The 22,596-nt window shown below is 41.9% G+C and overlaps 1 protein-coding gene across 13 annotated transcripts in view; it reads right to left on the minus strand.

The window, feature by feature from the left end:
* Positions 1–22,596, minus strand: part of anks1ab (ankyrin repeat and sterile alpha motif domain containing 1Ab) — a 440,627-nt gene that overhangs the window by 26,370 nt on the left and 391,661 nt on the right. For all 13 annotated transcript variants that reach the window (XM_086011497.1, XM_086011496.1, XM_086011499.1 and 10 more), the window contains 4 exons: positions 8,057–8,182; positions 5,772–5,843; positions 5,598–5,684; positions 2,980–3,117 (listed from right to left, as the gene is read on the minus strand). In XM_086011497.1, coding sequence (XP_085867623.1) covers positions 2,980–3,117; positions 5,598–5,684; positions 5,772–5,843; positions 8,057–8,182 — 423 coding nt within the window. The remainder of the gene's footprint in view (positions 1–2,979; positions 3,118–5,597; positions 5,685–5,771; positions 5,844–8,056; positions 8,183–22,596) is intronic.

The raw sequence follows: 22,596 nt of genomic DNA on the forward strand, positions 1-22,596 counted from the left end.
GAGAGAGAGAGGGGGAAAACATCTAGAGAGACCGAGGGGAAACATCGAGAGAGACCGAGAGGAAACATCGAGAGAGAGAGGAAACATCGAGAGAGAGAGGAAACAGCGAGAGAGAGAGGAAACATCGAGAGAGCGAGGAAACATCGAGAGAGACCGAGGGGAAACATCGAGAAAGACCGAGAGGAAACATCGAGAGAGACCGAGGGGAAACATCGAGAAAGACCGAGGGGAAACATCGAGAGAGACCGAGGGGAAACATCGAGACCGAGGGGAAACATCGAGAGAGACCGAGGGGAAACATCGAGAGAGACCGAGGGGAAACATCGAGAGAGACCGAGGGGAAACATCGAGAGAGACCGAGGGGAAACATCGAGAGAGACCGAGGGGAAACATCGAGAGAGACCGAGGGGAAACATCGAGAGAGACCGAGGGGAAACATCGAGAGAGACCGAGGGGAAACATCGAGAGAGACCGAGGGGAAACATCGAGAGAGACCGAGGGGAAACATCGAGAGAGACCGAGGGGAAACATCGAGAGAGACCGAGGGGAAACATCGAGAGAGACCGAGGGGAAACATCGAGAGAGACCGAGGGGAAACATCGAGAGAGACCGAGGGGAAACATCGAGAGAGACCGAGGGGAAACATCGAGAGAGACCGAGGGGAAACATCGAGAGAGACCGAGGGGAAACATCGAGAGAGACCGAGGGGAAACATCGAGAGAGACCGAGGGGAAACATCGAGAGAGACCGAGGGGAAACATCGAGAGAGACCGAGGGGAAACATCGAGAGAGACCGAGGGGAAACATCGAGAGAGACCGAGGGGAAACATCGAGAGAGACCGAGGGGAAACATCGAGAGAGACCGAGGGGAAACATCGAGAGAGACCGAGGGGAAACATCGAGAGAGACCGAGGGGAAACATCGAGAGAGACCGAGGGGAAACATCGAGAGAGACCGAGGGGAAACATCGAGAGAGACCGAGGGGAAACATCGAGAGAGATCGAGGGGAAACATCGAGAGAAAACATCGAGAGAGACCGAGGGGAAACATCGAGAGAGACCGAGGGGAAACATCGAGAGAGACCGAGGGGAAACATCGAGAGAGACCGAGGGGAAACATCGAGAGAGACTGAGGGGAAACATCGAGAAAGACCGAGAGGAAACATCGAGAGAGACCGAGGGGAAACATCGAGAGAGACCGAGGGGAAACATCGAGAGAGACCGAGGGGAAACATCGAGAGAGATCGAGGGGAAACATCGAGAGAGACCGAGGGGAAACATCGAGAGAGACCGAGGGGAAACATCGAGAGAGACCGAGGGGAAACATCGAGAGAGACCGAGGGGAAACATCGAGAGAGACCGAGGGGAAACATCGAGAGAGACTGAGGGGAAACATCGAGAAAGACTGAGAGGAAACATCGAGAGAGACCGAGGGGAAACTGAGAGAGACTGAGAGGAAACATCGAGAGAGACTGAGAGGAAACATCGAGAGAGACCAAGATGGAAACATCGAAAGAGACTGAGGGAGCACTTTATTTATTAATTTTATTGATTTATTAATTAATTAATTGAATTTATTTAATTATAAGTTGTGAGTTCCTCACGATGTTCTCCCAGGGCGGCCACCCTGTAGCCAGAGATTATTCTAGAAGCCTGGGTAGAAATATCAATTTAATTACTGTAGAAATTACTTTTTTTTTACATTATTGCTTGTTCATTTTATGTGCTGTCTTTTTTTGTCGTCTTTTATTTATTTTATGTCTGCTTTTTTTATATTTATAAAGTACGTATGCGTGTATATGTCGGTATGTGTTTTTTTGTGATGGCGCCGATGAAGATGGCTGTCGTCCTTGCGGGCTCTGTGCGTACCAGGCAGCTAAATGCTCTCGCTGCTTGGTGCTCTCGGCTCGTCAAGAAAAAAGCATTTCACTGACTAGATTACACTTCTTGTATTTAGTTATGTGATAAATAAAATTGAAATTGAATAGAAAAACAGAATATTTTTTAAATGGTGAGAAACTATTAAATGTTGGTGTTCAGAGAGATTTAGGTGTCCTCGTACAGGAAACACAAAGTTAACATGCAGGTACAGCAAGCAATTAGGAAAGCCAATGGCATGTTGGCCTTTATTGCAAGGGGGTTGGAGTACAAGAGTGAGGAAGTCTTACTACAATTATACGGGACATTGGTGAGACTACACATGGAGTGCTGTGCACAATTTTGGTCTCCTTATCTGAAGGAGGACATACTTGCCTTGGAGGCAGTGCAACGAAGGTTTACTAGATTGATTCCTGGGATGAGAGGGCTGTCCTATGATGAGAGATTGTGTAGAATGGGCCTATACTCTCTGGAGTTTAGAAGAATGAGAGGTGATCTCATTGAAACATATAAGATTCTGAGGGGGATTGACAGGGTAGATGCTGAGAGGTTGTTTCCTCTGGCTGGAGAATCTAGGACTAGGGGGCATAGTCTCAGGATAAGGGGTCAGCCATTTAAGACTGAGATGAGGAGAAATTTCTTCACTCAGAGGGTTGTGAATCTTTGGAATTCTCTGCCCCAGAGGGCTGTGGATGCTGAATGATTGAATAGATTGAAGGCTGAGATAGATAGATTTTTTGACTCTAGGGGAATCAAGGGATATGGATGGAGATAGGGTGGGAAAGTGGAGTTGGGGTCGAAGATCAGCCATGATCTAATTGAATGGCGGAGCAGGCTCGATGGGCCGTATGGCCTACTCCTGCTCCTAATTCTTATGTTCTTATGATTAACAAAGCATACAGCTCAATGATCAGATAAAAATAGCAACATAAACCAAAGCTGGTCAGTGATAGCCAAGAAAAGGGGTTGGGGTCATATTTGGCCACAGGGACAAGCTATTACAAAGAAATTGAAAGCTACCGTCATGCCGCCTGGAGGACAGCACAATGCACAACATCATTTAGTTACTTCTTTTGAGAATGAAAGAATAATAATGACATACTACATCAAGTGTGCTGAAAACATGGCAATAGTGGTGATTTGTCTGTAGGTCTTTAGTGATGTAAGCAAATGTACAAAGGTCTTCAGGGTCCTGGGCAGCACAGGAAATATTGCGGATTTCATGCTCGGCGATAATATTCTGTTAATGAAACAAAACAAACATTATTAAATGGTTTGGAAAGTTTTCCATTCTAGAAAAAAAAACTCCACAACAAAGAAACTGGGGGGCGGGGGTTGTGGAATTATGCCAAGCATATTTACTGTATGTGACACCTTATTGGAACAAGTCACTTTCAATTTACCCAGCAAGTCATATATAAAAATACATAAAGGATGGCTGGCAGCAAAGTAACAAGATAGTAATTTAATTAAGTTGCTCTGATATCATAAGCCATTTGATTAAATTAGTGCCATTCTCCCTGGCAGGTATATTAGCCTCCTACAAAAGCATGCACTCTCATCAATTAGGCCATCGTCTGTCCAAGAGGATGGGGCAGGTGGCCTGCACCAAGGTACCATCAATGCTGCTATTAACCAGTCACCAGAAGGTCCATGAATGTGGCATGGGAGAGGTGGTGCATTCGACATTTCCTCTTCCTGCATATTCTCCACTCTTGGCAGGGAAGCAACTCGGCTGAGAATGGAAACTAAACAGACCCAACCTGTGACCTATTATTCTACAAGCTGAACATGATACTCTGTACTATATTGGACTATATACTATAAGCAACTTTCACTTTTAGTTTATTTTTTTATTGCTGCAGAAACATGGAGCATGGATGTTGATTTGTTCTGTGCAAAGTGCAAGGACAATTTAAGGGCAGTATCTGCCAGTATCAAGGCTTTTCTTGTTGCTCAATTTGTCCTAACTACAAAGCATTTAAGTGTACATAAATGACCCTGTCACTGTGTCTGGCTTTGCTATCAATATATGTTTGTTACAGTGGCACAGAACAAAAGATTTTACACTGTCGGCTGTAGCGTATCTCTAGGAGGTAGTAGAACTAATGGCGTGATATAATGACAAACTTCAGCTGGCAGCCTGCCATTTAAAATATAGTTTGGATCACGAGAGCTGCAAAGACAATTTGAAATAACTGTCAGCAGGAACTGGAAATCTGTACCCTAAGCCAGATCAGGAGAGATTCACGACACTTTGTAGACTTCACAGAAACAAGAGAAGTACCAGTGAGAGAACGATAATGTTGGTTTGATGGAGGGTTTCTGCTGGCGTAATGCAGAAATATTTCTATAACCCTTCAGAGTCGTTCCTACACTACTGCTTTATGTAGTGAACTGCACGGTTTAATATAGATATACAGTGTTACTGGCTTTGGCCATTTTTATCTATCTTTACAGGAATTTCTGTATTTTGCAAGAAAAAGAACGCTGCCTATCCCACACTTGAAAGCATGACATTGAAAGTGGCGCACATGGAAAATATACATCACACTTGTAACAGCAATAAATCACAATCGAGCAATCGTATAAAAATGAGAGCCAGTCATTTCGTGCTGAGCGTGCTGGCTGCCCCAAAGGGAAGGACCCAGAAAATATCTAGCTTAGACACAGCTCCATTGTAGCCGCTCCAGACCCCAGACTACCCATGAACAATGCACTGAAACATCAACTAGTATGGGTACAAAGATACCCAAAGCAAAATAAGAAAATCTGATAATTTACCTAGGGAGGAGAGGGGCACAGGCAGACAGAAAGCAAGTAATGGGTGCAGATGTAGACACAGACCTATTAGCAGGTTGCAATGATTTGACACTGGAACATTGTGGGGCGCATTCAATTGAATAGGCAGCATAAATAGATCCTTAATAGGGGTATATCCAAGAATTAAAAAAAAAATTTCAATGCACATAACCCATTGCGGGAGGCATTTGTACATTGGTCTCAATTGCAGTTTACATTAAGCGTATCAGAATTTTGTTTTCACATCTTTTGCGTTGCATTTTCATAATTCTGAATGGATAAAAACACAAGAAAATGACACCTCGATCTGCCCTTGGGATAATCTGCATTCTATGCAAAACATAAAATAATTGAAGGGCAATGGGGGTGGGGAGAGTGGAGCAAGAAGTCACTCGATTTCTAGGTCTTATGCCGATCACTCCATAATAACTTAGAATACAAAATTAAATGGAAAAACGATTATTAGGTCATGAGATATCAAGTCAAACAAGTTTGAAATAGGCACTTCAATAAATAAATAGCAGTGAGCATGACAATGCTGTTAAATGTCAACAGGACAGATGAGGAAGTAAAACGCCTGAGTGTGTTTTGCTGGGAATTGAATAAATCCATTGGCAGTTCAAGACTCAGTATGCAATAATAAACATGCCATTTCTAGAGGGCAAGACAGCTCAGTCCTTTTTTACGTGCGTCAGATTTAAGTGTGGTAAGAATAATCTTTTAAAAGATATATAGGATATTATTGCATTCACAAGATGACAAGCGATATATAGGCAACCCAATGCAAAACAAATGTAAAATCTAATGTGCATTTTTCTGTAATTGTATGAATCTAAGAAAATTAACTAAAAATTCAATTGAAAGGCAGGATATATAAGATACAATGAAAATAATGACGCTTAATAATTCCACAAGTACCTTGTTGAAGGCATCAATAAATTTTACACCTTTGTATGTGATGGAGAGGAAAATAGTTGGAATCTTTTTCATTTGTTCAGTAGATTTCTAGACAAGAGCACAGGGGAAACATTAAAGACTCAAACATAGTTTAGTCCAAAATACTGTGTCAATTTGTGACCAATAGATACAAACCCTCATCTTTGCACAAGCATCTTGTGTTGATTCTGTCCCCTTTAGCTCTTTAATCAGCATGGAACCCAAATACTGCAACAAATGAAGACAGTTATTCATAATAGCTCCAAAAAGTAAATTGCCTTGGATTATCCTGTAAAATGTTCTTTGAATTAAAACTTTTTACAACACTTTTTGGGGAGAGGAGTGAATAAGTCACATGCCTTTCAAAATTTATAGAAGTAAAGCTATAAAAAAACCTTACATCCAACACATGCTTCACACTTCAGTCATGCACTTTGTAAAACACAAAGTGTAACTGAACAATCTTACAAAAGGAGGGGGCGGGGGGAAGCAGTTATTTCCTGCTACAGGAAACTCTCGATTTACCGGCACCCAAATAACCAGTAATCTCTGTTAACCGGCAAAATTCAGGAGTAGATTCAGTTAAGTTTTACTTCACATCAGTGGCCGTTCCTGGATCTGTGGCCCTGTAACCGGGGTTCCTGTACCTGTTGCATAGCAACAGGGACGCCTGGATCTCGTGGCCGGGGTTCCTGCACCTGTTGCATAGCAACAGGGACGCCTGGATCTGTGGCTCTCGTACCTTTTACAATACCTCTCTGGAATCCGGACTTTTTGATAAACCGGCACCACGCCGGTCCCGGATAAAAAAAAAGAGTTTCCTGTAGTTTCTTTTGGCCTGCAGATAACCTAACCTCTGAGGAGCCAAGCAGCTGCCTACCTAGGGAAGCTTCCAACAGCAATTTTCCTCATTATGTCTTTTTAAGGCCACTTTTCCACAGCAAGGGGGTGAAACTCCCCTCGTTTGCACCTCTGCAGGAGGTTAGCGGCAGCTGTGCATGGCGCTAACCTTTTCAAACATTAGTTAAATTCCCATTTTTTTCTTCCAAGGGGGAAGTGGAGCGCTAAATCAAGCCTCCACTTGCCTGTTGGAGCGCAAGAGGCGGGGAATGTCCCGATCCGGGGCGAAGTGCTCAGCAGCGCTACAAGTGGCCAAGCGTGACGCTGCCGCGTTGCAGGGGCTCTTCCCTGCATTAAAGGGAAGGTCCCCACGCTGTGCATGGAGATCATGTTGTCATCTCCGGGCGCAGCGACCCGGAAGAAAAATTCACAATCACACCCTGTAGCAGCACCAGGCGATGTTACCGACTGCTGCAGGGGTCGCAAACACTGAGGCCGGCTGCTCCTAGGGCGTAACTTAAAGGCGCGATGGGCGGCTGGCCAAAAAAATCTGCCGATTTAAAAAAATATTTATTTTTGGCCACCGGTCGTGGCGTCCGTGCCGCGATCGGTCAGCCTGGCACTCTGCATGAGTGCTGAGCTGATCGCCTGGCACTCCCACTCCCTGGTGGCCCACATATCTAAAAATAATCCTGCAGAGCTCACAGCGTGGGGACCTTCCCTTTAATACAGGGAAGAGCCCCTGCAACACAGCAGTGTCACGCTTGGCCACACGTGGCGCTGCTGAGCACTTCGTCCCGGATCGGGATATTGCCCGCCTCTTGCGCTCCAACAGGCAAGTGGAGGCTTGATTTAGCGCTCCACTTCCCTCTTGGAAGAAAAAAACGGGAATTTAATTAATGTTTGAAAACTTTGCAAACTTTTTTTTAAACTTAGCACCCCAAATGGCCCTCTAGGGGAATTTCACCCCCTAAGTTCCTAAGCAGTGGCCTTAAAGACAGTCAAGGTTAGCAGCTAAACATCACAGCATACTTTAGACTCCAGACACCCATAAGCAATGCCACTGTACATCAGCTAGTACTAAGTGTTTCTGGAGAAGTGTTTTTAGTCCCCTTAATTAGAAGTAACATCAGCACAAGATCAGCAACAAGTAATCCAAGAGGAACTATACATCTTCATGCATAAAAAAGGATGGTGAAGCAGAGGCAGAAATGTTGGCTTACACTTCATAAAATAAAAGGGTTTTGATGACAATTATGTACATAATGTGACTGTTCGCAAGAAATAAGTGAAGTACACTGTTCAATTGAGTATCTTAGGCTGAGCAATTAAGAGACTAGCCTAGTAAGGAATGTGGTGCGGTCAATGGGAACAATAACAATAATGATACCTGGTGGGTAATTGGCTCCAAGCATCTTCATTCATTATACTCCAAATACTTTTAGAACTTAAAGCACAATAGTGCTTCAGATAGGTGGCACTGCCATTTGAAAAGTATTAAGGCCTGAAATGAGTACGTCATTTATCGTCCCACACACATTTTGTTTATTGATTGTAGCATGGTGCAAAGCAAAATGCTAATTCTAGGACTATATACTCACGTTAGCTTCATAGCCACAAGACTCAAAGATAAGTTTCTCTGGCTGGTGCTGCCAGTTCTGAACAGGAGCATACGGTGTTGCTAAACTTGGTGGCCGAAGTGTTAATCTCGACTCACGTCGGTCATCCTGGGGAAATGAAGCAACAAAAACTCGTTGGTACAACATGTCTGCCATCTAAATCAAACTGAACCTATGCAATATCCACATCTCAAATGTATCAAGTACAACGCCAAGTTTGGATTGGTTAATGAAACAGAATCTGGGTTCACATATCTGAAAATACCGGAAGTAGCTCAAATGGGAATCAGAAACTAGTTGCGAAATTGGTGCTGTAGCGTTTAACAGCAGCACAGGATGAATGATGTGCAGAAATAGTGACATCATCAGCAGTCAATGCCCTTGGAAACACATTTCATGAAGGAGACACCAATCTGGGTTCACGAGTGAACTGAATAACAAACATCAGTGCAGTTTGAACCTTAGTAACCTGTTCTTTAAAAATTGCAAACGGCAAGTATGATGTGCAGTGACCAGTGTGAAAAAGCACACGTTTCTGATGCTACATGGTTTACACTTGGTTAAACTGTTTAATCAGTCTCAAACGGTTTCCCATTAAAAAAAATTTATAGCAAAAAGTTTTTGCTGCAGGGAGATTTTCTATCCAATTTTCTCCTTGGCCTCCCCCCAATAGTTTTTGTTAAGAGAAATTTTAAGTTAACATTTTTTAGATGATCAAAGCATTCATTAAAGATTATTGATATTACCTATATAGCCATTGATATATTTACATAAAACTTTCACACTCATCTCAGTTTAGAGTCACAGATACCAAGATATCTTTAGAAAAAAAAGCCAATCACTGCATGCTGCTGGCAATCTGCAAAGAAGCAATCATCCTCTAAATGACTTTAGGATGTGCCCAACAGGGACTGGCATCAAGCTAACCTCAGAATATGCTTATTTACAGTAGTTAGACAAGGTGACTTTAAATGAACAGGCTAAGTTACACCTTAGCAGCAGATTAATCTTATATGGTACAATGCTGCTATCCTGAAAAAGCAGCGCATCCTTCAACTTTGAACAATTATAGTATTTAATCAATATTGTCACTTTGAGGTTAGATCACACTGAAAATGCATTTTCAAAAATTGTAGATACAGGAAACTTTTGATTTACCGGCACCTAAATAACCGGAAATCTCGGTTAACCGGCAAAATTCAGGAGTAGGTTCAGGTAACTTTTATTACTTGCCTTCCTCCATTTGTTGCTGTGCAAGGGTGTGGCTGCAGCTGTTGCTAAGCTACAGAGACGCTTGCAACTTGTGGCCATTGTTCTGAAGCACAGGGTTTGTTGCTTTACTATAGCGTTTGGTTATCCGGAATTTTTGATGAACCGGCACCACGTCGGTCCCGTCCGTGCCGGATAAAAAAAAGTTTCCTGTATACTCTTGGTGAATTCTTCACAGTTTTAAATGAACAAGTCTCAGAGGCAGATCTCCTGCTGCTGCTGCATAGCAGTATGAAGTGGGAGTAGACTTAGTCAAATATAGTTCCTCCTACCTCTATCCAGCTCACCCTATTTTGCCCATACATTTTGTCCACCTAATTTAAAACAGGGAAAAGAGAACCTTGCACGATCATATAGACATTTGACTAGTGCAGAGATGGAGAATGCAGCAGGGAAAAAATAATGTAACAGGAGATCATAGAATGTTGCACAGACCTCAAGTGTAATCTAAAGAAAGAAAATGCTATCCGAGAGTTTGGGAAAGTCAAACATACATTTCAGATGAAATTGGACAGATCGCTTAAAGAATATTGAGATACCACAAATGAATTTACATCTTGCACAGGAAGCATGACCCACTGAACTACTGACTTTCCATTGTGGACTCTTGGGTTTGTAGACTGCACAGTGGAGCTCATGACAGCTGCGAATTATGGCAAGCATCGGATGAATAATTAAACATCCAAAAATGTCGAATTATTTAAGCCAGTAATAAAAGCTATACTTTACTGCAAATTACAGCTGAAACAGCTGTACAAGGCAGCAGAAGGATGAGAAATCCATTCTAATCAAAAAAAATGTCACCTATGTGGCTTCAGGAAGAAGCAGCTGCAGCAGAGTTTTAAATGACAATTATTTTCAAATCGTTTGAACAGCAGAGGATTACGTTGTTAAATTTGTATGGACATTTAATTTTGAGTCGCCTCATGAATCAACAGGCAAAAACAAAGTTTTCAAACATGCGTAAGTTCCAATTTATCTGTAGTCATCATCACAACTGTTTGTGTTCATGTGTGAAAAGGTGTGTGTTTATCCTTCAGCAAAAAACTGCGGATACTGGAAATCCGAAATAACCAGTTCTGAAGAAGGGTTTCAACCTTAAACGTTAACTCTGTTTCTCTCTCCACGGATGTTGCCTGGCCTGATGAGTTTTTCCAGCATTTTCTGTTGTTATTGTGTTTATCCTTTGTTATTTACGCTTCCTTGTTTTATAGTTAACATTATTGTTAAATTATGCAGTACTAATGGACTTTAAAGGCCCGGAATTTGCGGTGGGTAATAACGGCGAACGAAGAACATTCGCTGTTATTTCCCCTCCGAAACCGACCGCAACTTCAAGATTTAACACATTTGCATCTAAACGTGGAAATCCTGAAGTTGTGGTCATTCATTGCTCAACACTAGCTGCGCTGTGGACTCCCCAACCCATAGCCGGCAATCAGTGTAATTAGTAAAACTGACGAAAATTTGGACTTTTCCGCCGTAACATAGCTCTTAAATACACCATTAAATGTCAAGACTTGTTGGAATAGGTATAACTGGGGTTTTAATAGCTTACTGACTGCTAAACAAACGTTATGGCCCTGAAAAAACTAATTTTTATATTTGAAAGTGTTAAATTTCATTATGATAAAAATTACAATTTAAAAAAAGTTTGTTCATATTTCAGGTTTTTCCTTATCCCCACATGAGAGTCCCAATCTTAATTTCGCTCTCTAACATTTTTTAAAAGTCCGGATAAAAGCAGCTTCTCACTTCCTAATCTCCTAGCTGTGAGAATTCTGCAATGTGATTGGCTGCTTGGGCAGCTTGTTGATGTCACAGCAGCATCGTGCTAGGGATTCTCACTACAGAGCGCTGAAATCAAATGAACATCAAAAAAGGCAAACTTCTTGCCACAGAGATCTCGGTGGGCAGCTTTCTTCGGGGCCAACCGTGAGTGCCTTTGCTTCAAATTCCGGGCCAATATATTTACTTGCCATCACTTGGAAAGTGACATGCTCCAGTTATAAGTGCCACATTCATTTCTCTGGTACTGAGAAAATGCTGCTCATTTGAAACCCAACTTTTATGAAGACTCTGCATTTATTTTAAGGTCTCTGGGACAGAACCATGATATCTGCAGTGCTGTTTTGTTTTTTTTGAACTGTAAAATAACAATTTTGAAAATTCTTAGGAATGTCACCATCATTGCAACATACAAACATATGAAAGAGACAGGGGCAGACTATTTAGTCCATCACACCTGGCCCATCCAGACGTGGCTCAGCCAATGCCGCAATACCCTGCAAGCAGCAGCACAGTTACACAAATCTGGAAGATGAAGGTAACGAGTCCAAGGAGGTATTTCTCAAAGAGCACAGGCGAGGAGGAACAAGTGATTGTATGAGAGGAAGAGCTTGAACCTACTAGTCACCTTCAAGAATGCCTATGCTTTGGGAAATGCAGCTATCATTAGGCAGCATGTCACTCTCCCCTCATTAAGAAAGATGAAATCATAGAATGATACAGCAACGAAGGAAGCCATTTGGTTCATCATGCCTGTGCCGGCTGTTTGAAATGTTCCTCTTCGAGTATTTATCCAATTCCCTTTTGAAAGTTATTATTGAATCTGCTTCCACCACCCTTTCAGGCAGTGCATTCCAGATCATAACAAGTCGCTGCATAAAAAATATTCTCAATGCGCCTCTGGTTCTTTTGCCAATTACCTTAAAACTGTGTCCTCTGGTTACTGACCCTTCTGCCACTGGAAACAGTTTCTCCTTATTTACTCTATCAAAACCCTTCATGATTTTGAATACATCTATTAAATCTCCCCTTAACCGTTTCTGCTCTAAGGAGAGCAATCCCAGCTTCTCTAGTTTCACCATGTAACTGAAGTCCCACATCCCTGGTACCATTCTAGGAAATCTCTTCTGCACCCTCTCCAAGGCCTCGACATCCTTCCTGAAGTGTAGTGCCCAGAATTGGACACAATACTTTAGCTGGGGCCTTATCAGTGTTGTATAAAGGTGTTGAATAACTTCCTTGCTTTTGTATTCTATGGGCAGGATTTTCATTGGACCGTGGAAGCGGGATTGGAGGCGTGTGGGGGTTAAAATCCCGAAATCGGGGGGCACGAACACATCCCGCCCCCAACCCGCCTCCATGCCAGTTTCAAAGGAGGCGGGTACCCGACCCACACTGGGACCCACCTCCCCGAGGCGGGAAGGGGATTAGTGCCAATTAACTGCCTGTTAACAGGTAGTTAACAGGCAGTTTTTAGCCTAATCCCTATTTTCATTCTTGAAGTGTGGGATTCCCGATGGCTCCAAACCACGCCAAGTTAGCGAGGCGGGCCGTCGGGCTGAAGGGCTTGGAGGGGTCGAGATGTCCGGTGTTCAGGTGAGTGATGGGTGCATGAGTGCAGAGGTAAATGTGTTTGGTGTGTTTAAAGAAGTTTTACTTACCTTTACAGCCTTCCTTCCTTCAGGTCTCGGGAGTCCTTCATCTCGCCGGCACAGAAAGCAGAATGGCCGCGATCTGTCAAAAATTGCAACATTCAGCTTTCTGTTCCGGAGAGATCTCTAAATCATCCTGAGAGGAAGGAATTAACTTACAGTACAGATTGTCAGTGTTTGACAGCTTCAAACAGCTGTCAAACGCTGATATTTCATCTGTCAAAAGGTCTTGACAGATGAAATATCAATCTGTGACATCACCTGTTGCCAGGTGGCCCTTAATTGGGTTCAACAAGATCAATCAAGTCAAAATCGCGTGGGTTGGCTACAACTCGATGGAGGCAGGACTACAACCCCGAAAGTTGTAGCCCCGCCTCCTACATGAAAATCCAGCCCTACGCCTCGGTTTATAAAGTCAAGGATCTTTAAAAGATGCACCTATTTAGCAGCCTTCTCAACTGCCAGCTTCAAAGACATGTGTACGTACACCCCCAGGGGTCTCTGTTCCTGCACCCCCTTTAAAATTGTACCATTTACTTCATATTGTCTCTCCTCATTCTTCCTACCAAAATGAATCACTTCACATTTCTCTGCATTAAATTTCATCTGCCATGTGGCTACCCCTTTCACTAATCTGTCTATGTCCTCCTGGAGTCTGTTACTATTATAGCTACCAAAATGCATGAAATAGATAGCTATGCTGACCAATGCATCACAAAGTGGCTTCATACCTCTGTGGGAAGCATATTGGCTAATGTTGGGCCATAATTTGCTGTAGCAGGACATCCAACTGTGTCTGCTGTTAGTTAAGACTTGCCCTTGCACGTTTAAGATTTTAAAGTTATTGCATGGCAAGTTGCGAAAAGTGTGAGCTGATAACGGCACAGTGAGGGAAAAGGAGCAACTGGTACCCAAGTGAAAAGGGCAAGCAATTGTGTATCTTTTTAACCAGAGTAAACAGTGCAAGGGCTGAGAAGGAAATATAAATTAGAGCAGGTGAATTCAATGTCAAATCAGATATACGTGAAGGAATGAGACTTCACACATGTAATGATTAATTTTCAGTGCCAGAGAGGTTGATTGTCAGTAATTAACAGTTATCACATCGTTGAAAGGGTACTTGCACTTGAAATGACAAGGCTTCTGTGGCAAGTTTAGTTCGTACCTACCACACAAATACAGGAAATTCACGCCATTCAATGGTGAGGCAGACAGCAAGATGCTGTTCTCGCAAACCTAACGGCAAAGCAGCGCAACTCGGACAGCAGCTTTTGGATATTCGCGTTTAGCTACTCATCTGCCCCTTGCCTGAAGTTGCTGTACCATTTACGCATACATAACGGCAAGCGCCATTAGTCTCACTATTATTCTGACAAGTAGTTCTGGCCCAATGTCGATGTTGAACTGGAAGAAGTCAAAGTCAAAAAAGTTCTATGCCCTGTTAACCTTGCTTGCCAACAACCATGCAATAACAGCGTCATCAATGCAATCTTAGCTCATGACAAACAGTTCCTCAAACAAGTCCAGTTAAATTGCCACTGCCTGATAATGCAGTTTGTAGGGTAATCCTCCTCTGGTGCAACCGTAAGTGGCTGGTATCATTCCATTCTTCCTTCAGAAACCAAATAGTGATATTCCAGCAATTTGTAGAACCAAATCAAAACACGGTGGTGCCACAACCCATGGAACAAAAACATTTCATTGAGTGGCCAAAAAATAAAGTGCTTACATAAAAACAGCACTAATTACTTTTGGTTACTATAAATCATTTTTACATCCAGCACAGCACCTAGCCCATCTGGAACACCTATTTCATATGGGATGAACTGATGCAATAGTGCTCATCTGGTGTGAATGTCAGCAAATTGCATGGACACCCAAGTGACACCATAATCACCTGGTCCATATATCACAATTTTGCAGCCATCAAACTGAGAAAATCTACATGATACAAGTAAAAGGAAGAGGTCTGGTGCAACTGATCTACGCCCATATCTCCCAATCGATTACACTTTCATTGTAACTATATATTGAATGTAACCAATTGCAAAATCTACACCATTAAATCCAGTAATGTGAGGGAGCTGAATAAACATGAACAGTTGAATTGAACACTCAAGCAAAGTCAGTCAAAGATCACTTTTTACTGATGGCAATTCAGCTCCATCATACTCCACCGCAACTTTATGCTCGTTCCCATGAAGTTACCAGCATTTACTGGTTAAGTAAAGATCTTCAATAAAACAAAGACTTAGACATGAAAAAATAAAAAAGGATATTAAATTAATTTTTATTGATTTAATTTCAAAAATGAGCACACACACTTATATAGCAAGAGTCTTCTGAAGTCCCAATTTTGGTTAACGTCTCCCTGTGCAAATGTTTACTAGTGGTTTTAAGAGGAACAAACATTGTGAGGTCATGAAACATTAAAACTAGACATTGAATAATGAGAATAAAACCTTATTACGGCTTTTCTGTACATAAATCTAGTCATATAAAAGAAACTGAGTGAAATGTCAAATCAAATATTATTGGTCATTGAAATCTTTGGTGAAATTTTAAGGAAACTGCATCAACTTACTGAAAGGTAGTTATGTCAATTCAATCACTATCCAGGTACTATGTTGAATAAAGGACGCTGTCTCTTTAAATCCAGTATTGATTTATCAACGCAGTTTGACATTTATGGTTTGTGAAGCACATTTCATTTTATGATTAATGGCACCACTAAGTTATCACACAACCCTTGCCAAGGACAGAATGAAAAATGTTCACCGCATCACAACTACTTAGTACCCTACTGACCTATTACCATGGGGCTTTAATCCTTAATTTTTTATTTAGGTACCTGTACTACAATGTGTATGTGCTGCATTTTGAATTTTTATCCATACATGGAACAATTCAGCGGCTAGATATTGAATGAAGGGAACATTAAACAGTTCAATTAGCCAGCTAAAGGATTTTACCATCACATTGTCAGTTTCCGTTCTGTGGACTATTTTAAACCATTTTGCTGGAAATAATTATGCTAATTTTGCAGCGTATAGACCATATATGTAAACTGAATATGTAGAACATAAGCATACAGCATTATATCATGCATAATACAATTTTATACCGTCATAACTGTCAGACAGCTTGTGTGTGAGTATGTCATGGGGCTGGCTCGGTGATCAGTATCAATTACATAATTTTAATATTTATTGTAGGCAATCAAAATATAAAACATAATTAAAAAATGCAAGATGTAGACTAATACCCTTTCAATCTCCAACCTCCCTTACCTCTCCAAAGTCCTTGAACGTGTTGTCACCTCCCAAATCCATGCCCATCTTTCCATAACTCCACGTTTGACTCCCTCCAATCAAGTATCCGCCCCACCCCAGTACTGAAACGGCCCTGATTTAAAGTCACAAATGACATGCTATGTGACTGTGATAAACTATCCCTCCACATCCTCATCATAGAATAGTACAGCACAGGAGGCGGCCATTTGGCCCATCGGGTCTGCGCTGGATCTTTTGAAGAGCAATCCAGTTAGTCCCACTACTCAAGCTCTTTTCCCATATCCCAGCAATTTTTTCTCCATCCCCTTCTTAACCTGTCTGCAACCTTTTACACGGGTGACTACATCATCGTCCTCCAGCTGGGTGGAACTGCCCTCTTACCTATCCAGGCATAGCCAGAGAATCACCTGCAATGGCTTCTCCCCACTCCCGCACTGTTTCCTCTGGAGCTCCCAAGGATCTATCCTTGGCTCCCTCCTAGAAACATAGAAACACAGAAGATAGGAGCAGGAGTAGGCCATTCAGCCCTTCGAGCCTGCTCTGCCATTCAATGAGATCATGGCTGATCATCCAAATTCAGTACCCTGTCCCTGCCTTCTCCCCATATCCCTTGATCCCTTTAGCCTTAAGAAATATATCCAACTCCTTCTTGAATATATTTAATGAACTGGCCTCCACCACCCTCTGTGGCAGAGAATTCCACAGGTTCACCACTCTCTGGGTGAAGAAATTCCTCCTCATTTCAGTCCTAAATGGCTTACCTCTTATCCTTAGACTATGACCCCTGGTTCTGGACTCCCCGGCCATCAGAAACATCCTTCCTGCATCTAGTCTGTCCAGGCCTGACAGAATTTTATAGGTTTCAATGAGATCCCCTCTCAATCTTCTAAACTCCAGTGAGTATAAGCCCAATTGACACAATCTCTCCTCATACGTCATTCCTGCCATCCCAGGTATCAGCCTGGTGAATCTTCGCTGCACTCCTTCCATGGCAAGAACGTCCTTCCTCAGGTAAGGCGACCAAAACTGCACACAATACTCAAGGTGCGGTCTCACCAAGGCCCTGTACAACTGTAGCAAGACATCCTTGTTCCTGTACTCGAACCCTCTTGCTACGAAGGCCAACATACCATTTGCCTTCTTAACCGCCTGCTGCACCTGCATGCTTACCTTCAGCGACTGGTGCACAAGAACACCCAGGTCTCTTTGCACTTCCCCTTCTCCCAATCTATTACCATTCAAATAATAATCTGCCTTCCTGTTTTTGCCACCAAAGTGGATAACCTCACATTTATCCACATTATAGTGCATTTGCCATGTTTCTGCCCAATCACCCAACCTGTCCAAATCGTACTGGAATTTCACGACATCCTCCTCACAGCATACCCTCCCACCCAGCTTTGTGTCGTCTGCAAATTTGGAGATATTACATCCAATTCCCTCGTCCAGATCATTAATATATATTGTGAACAGCTGGGGTCTTAGGACCGATCCTTGCGGTACCCCACTAGTCACTGCCTGCCACTCGGAAAACGACCCGTTTATTCCAACTCTTTGCTTTCTGTCCGCCAACCAGTTCTCTATCCAAGTCAATACCTTGCCCCCAATCCCATGTGCCTTAATTTTGCACGCTAATCTCTTATGCGGGACCTTATCGAAAGCCTTCTGAAAGTCCAAATACACCACATCCACTGGTTCTCCCTTATCTATTTTACCAGTTACATCCTCAAAAAATTCCAGTAGATTAGTCAAGCATGATTTACCTTTTGTAAATCCATGTTGACTTTGTCCGATCCTGTCACTGCTTTCCAAGTGCTCTGCTATTACATCTTTTATAATAGACGCCAGCATTTTCCCCACTACCGATGTCAGGCTTACCAGTCTATAATTCCCTGCTTTTTCTCTACCACCCTTTTTGAATAGTGGGGTAACATTAGCTACCCTCCAATCCATGGGTACTGTTCCAGAGTCTATCGAGTTCTGGAAGATGACCAGCAATGCATCTACTATTTCTAGGGCCACTTCCTTAAGTACCCTGGGATGTAGATTATCAGGCCCATGGGATTTATCGGCCTTCAGTCCCATTAATTTCCGAACACCATTTCCCTACAAATACTGATTTCTTTCAGTTCCACCCTTTCATCAGACCCTATGTTCCCCGGCATCTCTGGGAGGTTATTTGTGTCCTCCTTTGTGAAGACAGAACCAAAATATGTATTTAGTTGGTCTGCCATTTCTTTGTTCCCCATTATAAATTCCCCTGATTCTGACTGCAAGGGACCTACGCTTGACTTCACCAATCCTATTTCTCATCTACATGCTCCTCCTCAGTGATATCATCCACAAATATTACTTGTCCGACATCCAGTACTGGATGAGCAGAAATTTCCTCCAACTAAATCTTGGGAAGAGTGAAGCCATTGTCTTCTGTCGCCACCACAAACTCTGTTCCCTAGCCACCGACTTCATCCCTCTCCCTGGCAAATGTCTTAGGTTAAACCAAACCGCTCGCAACCTCGGTGTCGTATTCGACCCCGAGATGAGCTTCCGACCGCCTATTTGCACTTCCGTAACATCGCCCAACCTGTGCCCCTGCCTCAGCTCATCTGCTGCTGAAACCCTCATCCTTGCCTTTGTTACCACTAGATTGACTATTCCAATGCTTTCCTGGTCGGCCTCCCAACTTCAATCTTGCATAAACTTGAGCTCATCCAAAACTCTGCTGCCCGTATTCTAACTCACACCAAGTCCCATTCACCCATCACCCCTTTGCTTGTTGACCTACATAGGCTCCCGGTCCAGCAATGCCTCAATTTTAAAATTTTCATTCTTGTTTTCAAATCCTTCCATGACGTTGCCCTTCCCTATCTCTAACGTCCTCCAGCACTACAAATCTTCGAGATCACTGCACTCCACTAATTCTGGCCTCTTGCGCATCCCCGATTTTAATTGCTGCACCATTGGCAGCCGCGCCTTCAGCTGCCGAGGCCCTAAGCTCTGGAATTCCCTCCCTAAACTTCTCCACCTCTCTCTCCTCAGTTAATAAGCTCCTTAAAACCTTTGACCAAGCTTTTGGTCATCTGTCATAATAGCTCATGCGGCTCGGTGTCAAATTTTGTTTGATAACGCTCCTGTGAAGCACCTTGGGACGCTTTACTACGTTAAGGGTGGTATCGGAATTCAAGTTGTTGTTGTTATCACACAAGACCCTAGCTAACACCAACACAAAAGTTGCTGTCTCTTTAAAGAAGGGTCTGACATTTTCCCCTATAAAATTGCTTTTTTATTTATATATGAAATTACATCCAACTGCTGATAAATATACACTGAAGAATATGACTCAACTGTTCCTCCAAGTAGAAATGTTCCCTAATGATAAGTTTACATTGCAGTCAATGAGAAGTGATTAGAATTTAGATCTTATGGGGAGGCTTCAAAATAAAAAAAATTCTACAGGAAGAGGAAAATAAAACAAAAACCTGGTGGGTGCTTTATGTTGCTGGGACCTTGCTGGAGTCACCGGAGGGGGGTGGGCGGACAGAAGGCAAGGAAGGAAGAGCAAAGAAGAAAAATACTGTAAGGAGACAAATAGTAATTTAGAAAAATCTGTTCATGCAGAAACCTATTTGATAAAACTTTAAATTGCACAAGGTTTGTCACATCATTTGCAATACTTATTGTGCTTCAGTATGTGTCCACATCACAGTTGCAAATCTGTTCATATCCATCTCAATATTTGCCTGAAAAGCTAATTGTTTGTATTGTGCATTCACAACTGTGTTATGCCATTGCCTAAAAGGAAACGCAATCAAAAGACAAAAACATTCAAAATGGTAATTTATAATTGGGACTTTGTGATTTCAACTTCTCTTGTAGTCTGTTTAGAATGTAGACATGCAATTTAACACAGCAGCTGAATTATCTAAATATTGGGCTGTAAGATATGGTTCATGGCAGTCCTAGGTAATGGGGTGGACTTACATCCCTGTTCTCATCATTCTCATGTGCGGGTCATATGGTGGAAAACCAATCCTAAACTATCAGAGCTCTTCTGTGAACCTTCAGAAATTTGGACTGAGTGGCTTCAAATAGCCACAGTTCATTTTTCAGCTGTAAAGGCAACTGCCAAAAATCTCCCAGGAAAATATCAACTTTCCCTGAAGAGCCACATCAATGGATCAGTCATATTTCAAACATATACTGTAAATTACAGAATAAAGGCATATGAATGTAATTTTTATCTTACAAAACTGTACTCCTGGTGTCCAAACCAAGGAGGATTCAGTCATCTTTACTAATTATTCCTGGTACAGTGAAATGGGTAAGCATCTCTATGGATTCAATCTGAAACCTTACAACTGACTCACGATTGCAAGTCTATTTTCAGATAAACTTGGTGAGTTTTTGTTCGGTGAAGTGCACTTTCCCAGGGGAAGGTGGAGGATCAAAAAAAAAACCTGAAACCGTAAACAATCAAAACCGTTCTTGCAAGCTGTATGGAAATGGGAAAAATGTAAAGTGTCATTTAAAAAAAATAAATGAGCACATTACAAAACAGGCACGTCTATTTAATCTTTCCCGTTAGAAATAAAATATGGTACACTGCTGACAAGGTAGATGATAATGAAACACACAAACCTATGAATACAGTATTTGAATAAATGGAAGATTTGACTTTGGGGATGATGTAAATGTGCTCCCATGGTACAATGCCCAGCTGTTGAGTATTAGTGTTCTTCGTAAATTATAGGACCTAACAGCTGTGCCTTCAGCAACAAACCACTATGACAAATCTTGTCATTCATCATCTAACATTCAGCATCTTAATAATGAAAACCTCCAAAAGGTTTCAACAGCTTCATTTGTATTAATAATTTTATTTGTGATTAAATCCCAAATGGTGCAGATCTGACAATTTGGAATAGACTTCATTTTTTAGACAATTCTTGAGCATTTCAGCTTCCCTGAATAATGATCTGGAGCAAGAATCCTGGCTAACTTTTATCCTTGCCATGCCTTTTGACTCTGAAATGTAGCCCTTCTACTGTTCTCTCAGCTAAGATTGGCGAATCCAGCACAAGTGACAAATTAAACATGACAATTTTAATGACAAATATATCTTACCTATGTAGGAACAGATATTTTTGTCCCTCCCCAAGAATGATGCATTTGAACTTGAGATTGGACTGAGATGTAAAATAATTGGTGCATGTTCCAAAGGGGCATTGGCCAAGCTATAAAGTATTGTGCATCATGAAATACACATCAACGAAAAGCACTTGCACCTTAAATCTGCTCTGACCTAAAGAAGACAAACTACCAACAGCGCCATCAAATTTATACTGGTCTCTAATTATGCCTTCTTTCTGTAATCTGAATTACAGTGCTTTTATACACCATCACCTAGATCTTGATAAATGAATCCAGATGAAATAATCGCTGTGAAGTTCTTGTTTAATTAGGCCTTTTATATCACAGAAAAAGTACGGCTAAGAGTCCCTAACACTTCTCATATCTTTGAAACCACAGTACACAGAGCAATATTCAGTAGCAAAAATGTAATAAACTGCACAGCATCATGTCCTAGAACACAAATAGGGATGAAAAGTCCTATCTTGGAAAAGATCAAAATAAAACCAGAATTGAACTTCAGATGAATGATTTACAGATCCAAAAAAACTTCTGTGAATAGCGCAATAATATGAAATCTACTGTAATTCCTATAAGCAGTGTACTGCAGTTGGCCAATTTTCTTCTATGCTGTACAGTGACAGCAAGGGCAATATTTTAACTTAAAATTAAATATACACGGTCTTGAATTTCAACTTGCTTAAAATGAAATCAATGAGGGTGAAAACGATTTAGTACAATTAGCATTGGGTTTATCATAAGGGTAGTAAGTTGAAGAAATCAGTTCTTTTCAGGAGGAAATATAGTCAAGATAGTGTGGATATGCTAATCCTGCAATTATTTACATTGTATATATAGGGTTCCTAGCGTTTGTGAGAAACTGAATGCAGTAGCATGAATCAAGCATGTAATTTCCACAAAAAAAAAGTAATGCCATATTTTGCCAGGAAATTTGTGGCTAAGAGGTTTGTGTTTGCTTATAAATACCTTTACAACAACTTGTATTTATATCACGCCTTTAATGTAGTAAAACCTCCCAAGGTGCTTCACAGGAGCATTATAAAACAAAATTTGACACCGAGCAACATAAGGAGATATTAGAGCAGAAAAAGAGGTAGGTTTTAAGGAGCATCTTAAAGGAGGAAAGAGGGAGAGAAGCTGTGAAGTTTAGGGAGGGAATTCCAGAGCTTAGTGGCTTGGTAGCTGAAGGCACGACCACCAATGGTTGAGCGATTATAATCAGGGATGCTCAAGAGGCCAGAATTAGAGGAGTGCAGATATCTCAGAGGGTTGTGGGACTGGAGCAGATTACAGAGATAGGGACGGATTTGAAAACGTGGAAGAGAATTTTAAAATCGAACGTTGCTTAACCAGGAGCCAATGTAGGTCA

The sequence above is a fragment of the Somniosus microcephalus genome, chromosome 18, assembly GCF_052327205.1.
Source record: "Somniosus microcephalus isolate GS21.2 chromosome 18, FLI_Smic_1.0, whole genome shotgun sequence".
Classification (NCBI taxonomy): domain Eukaryota; kingdom Metazoa; phylum Chordata; class Chondrichthyes; order Squaliformes; family Somniosidae; genus Somniosus; species Somniosus microcephalus.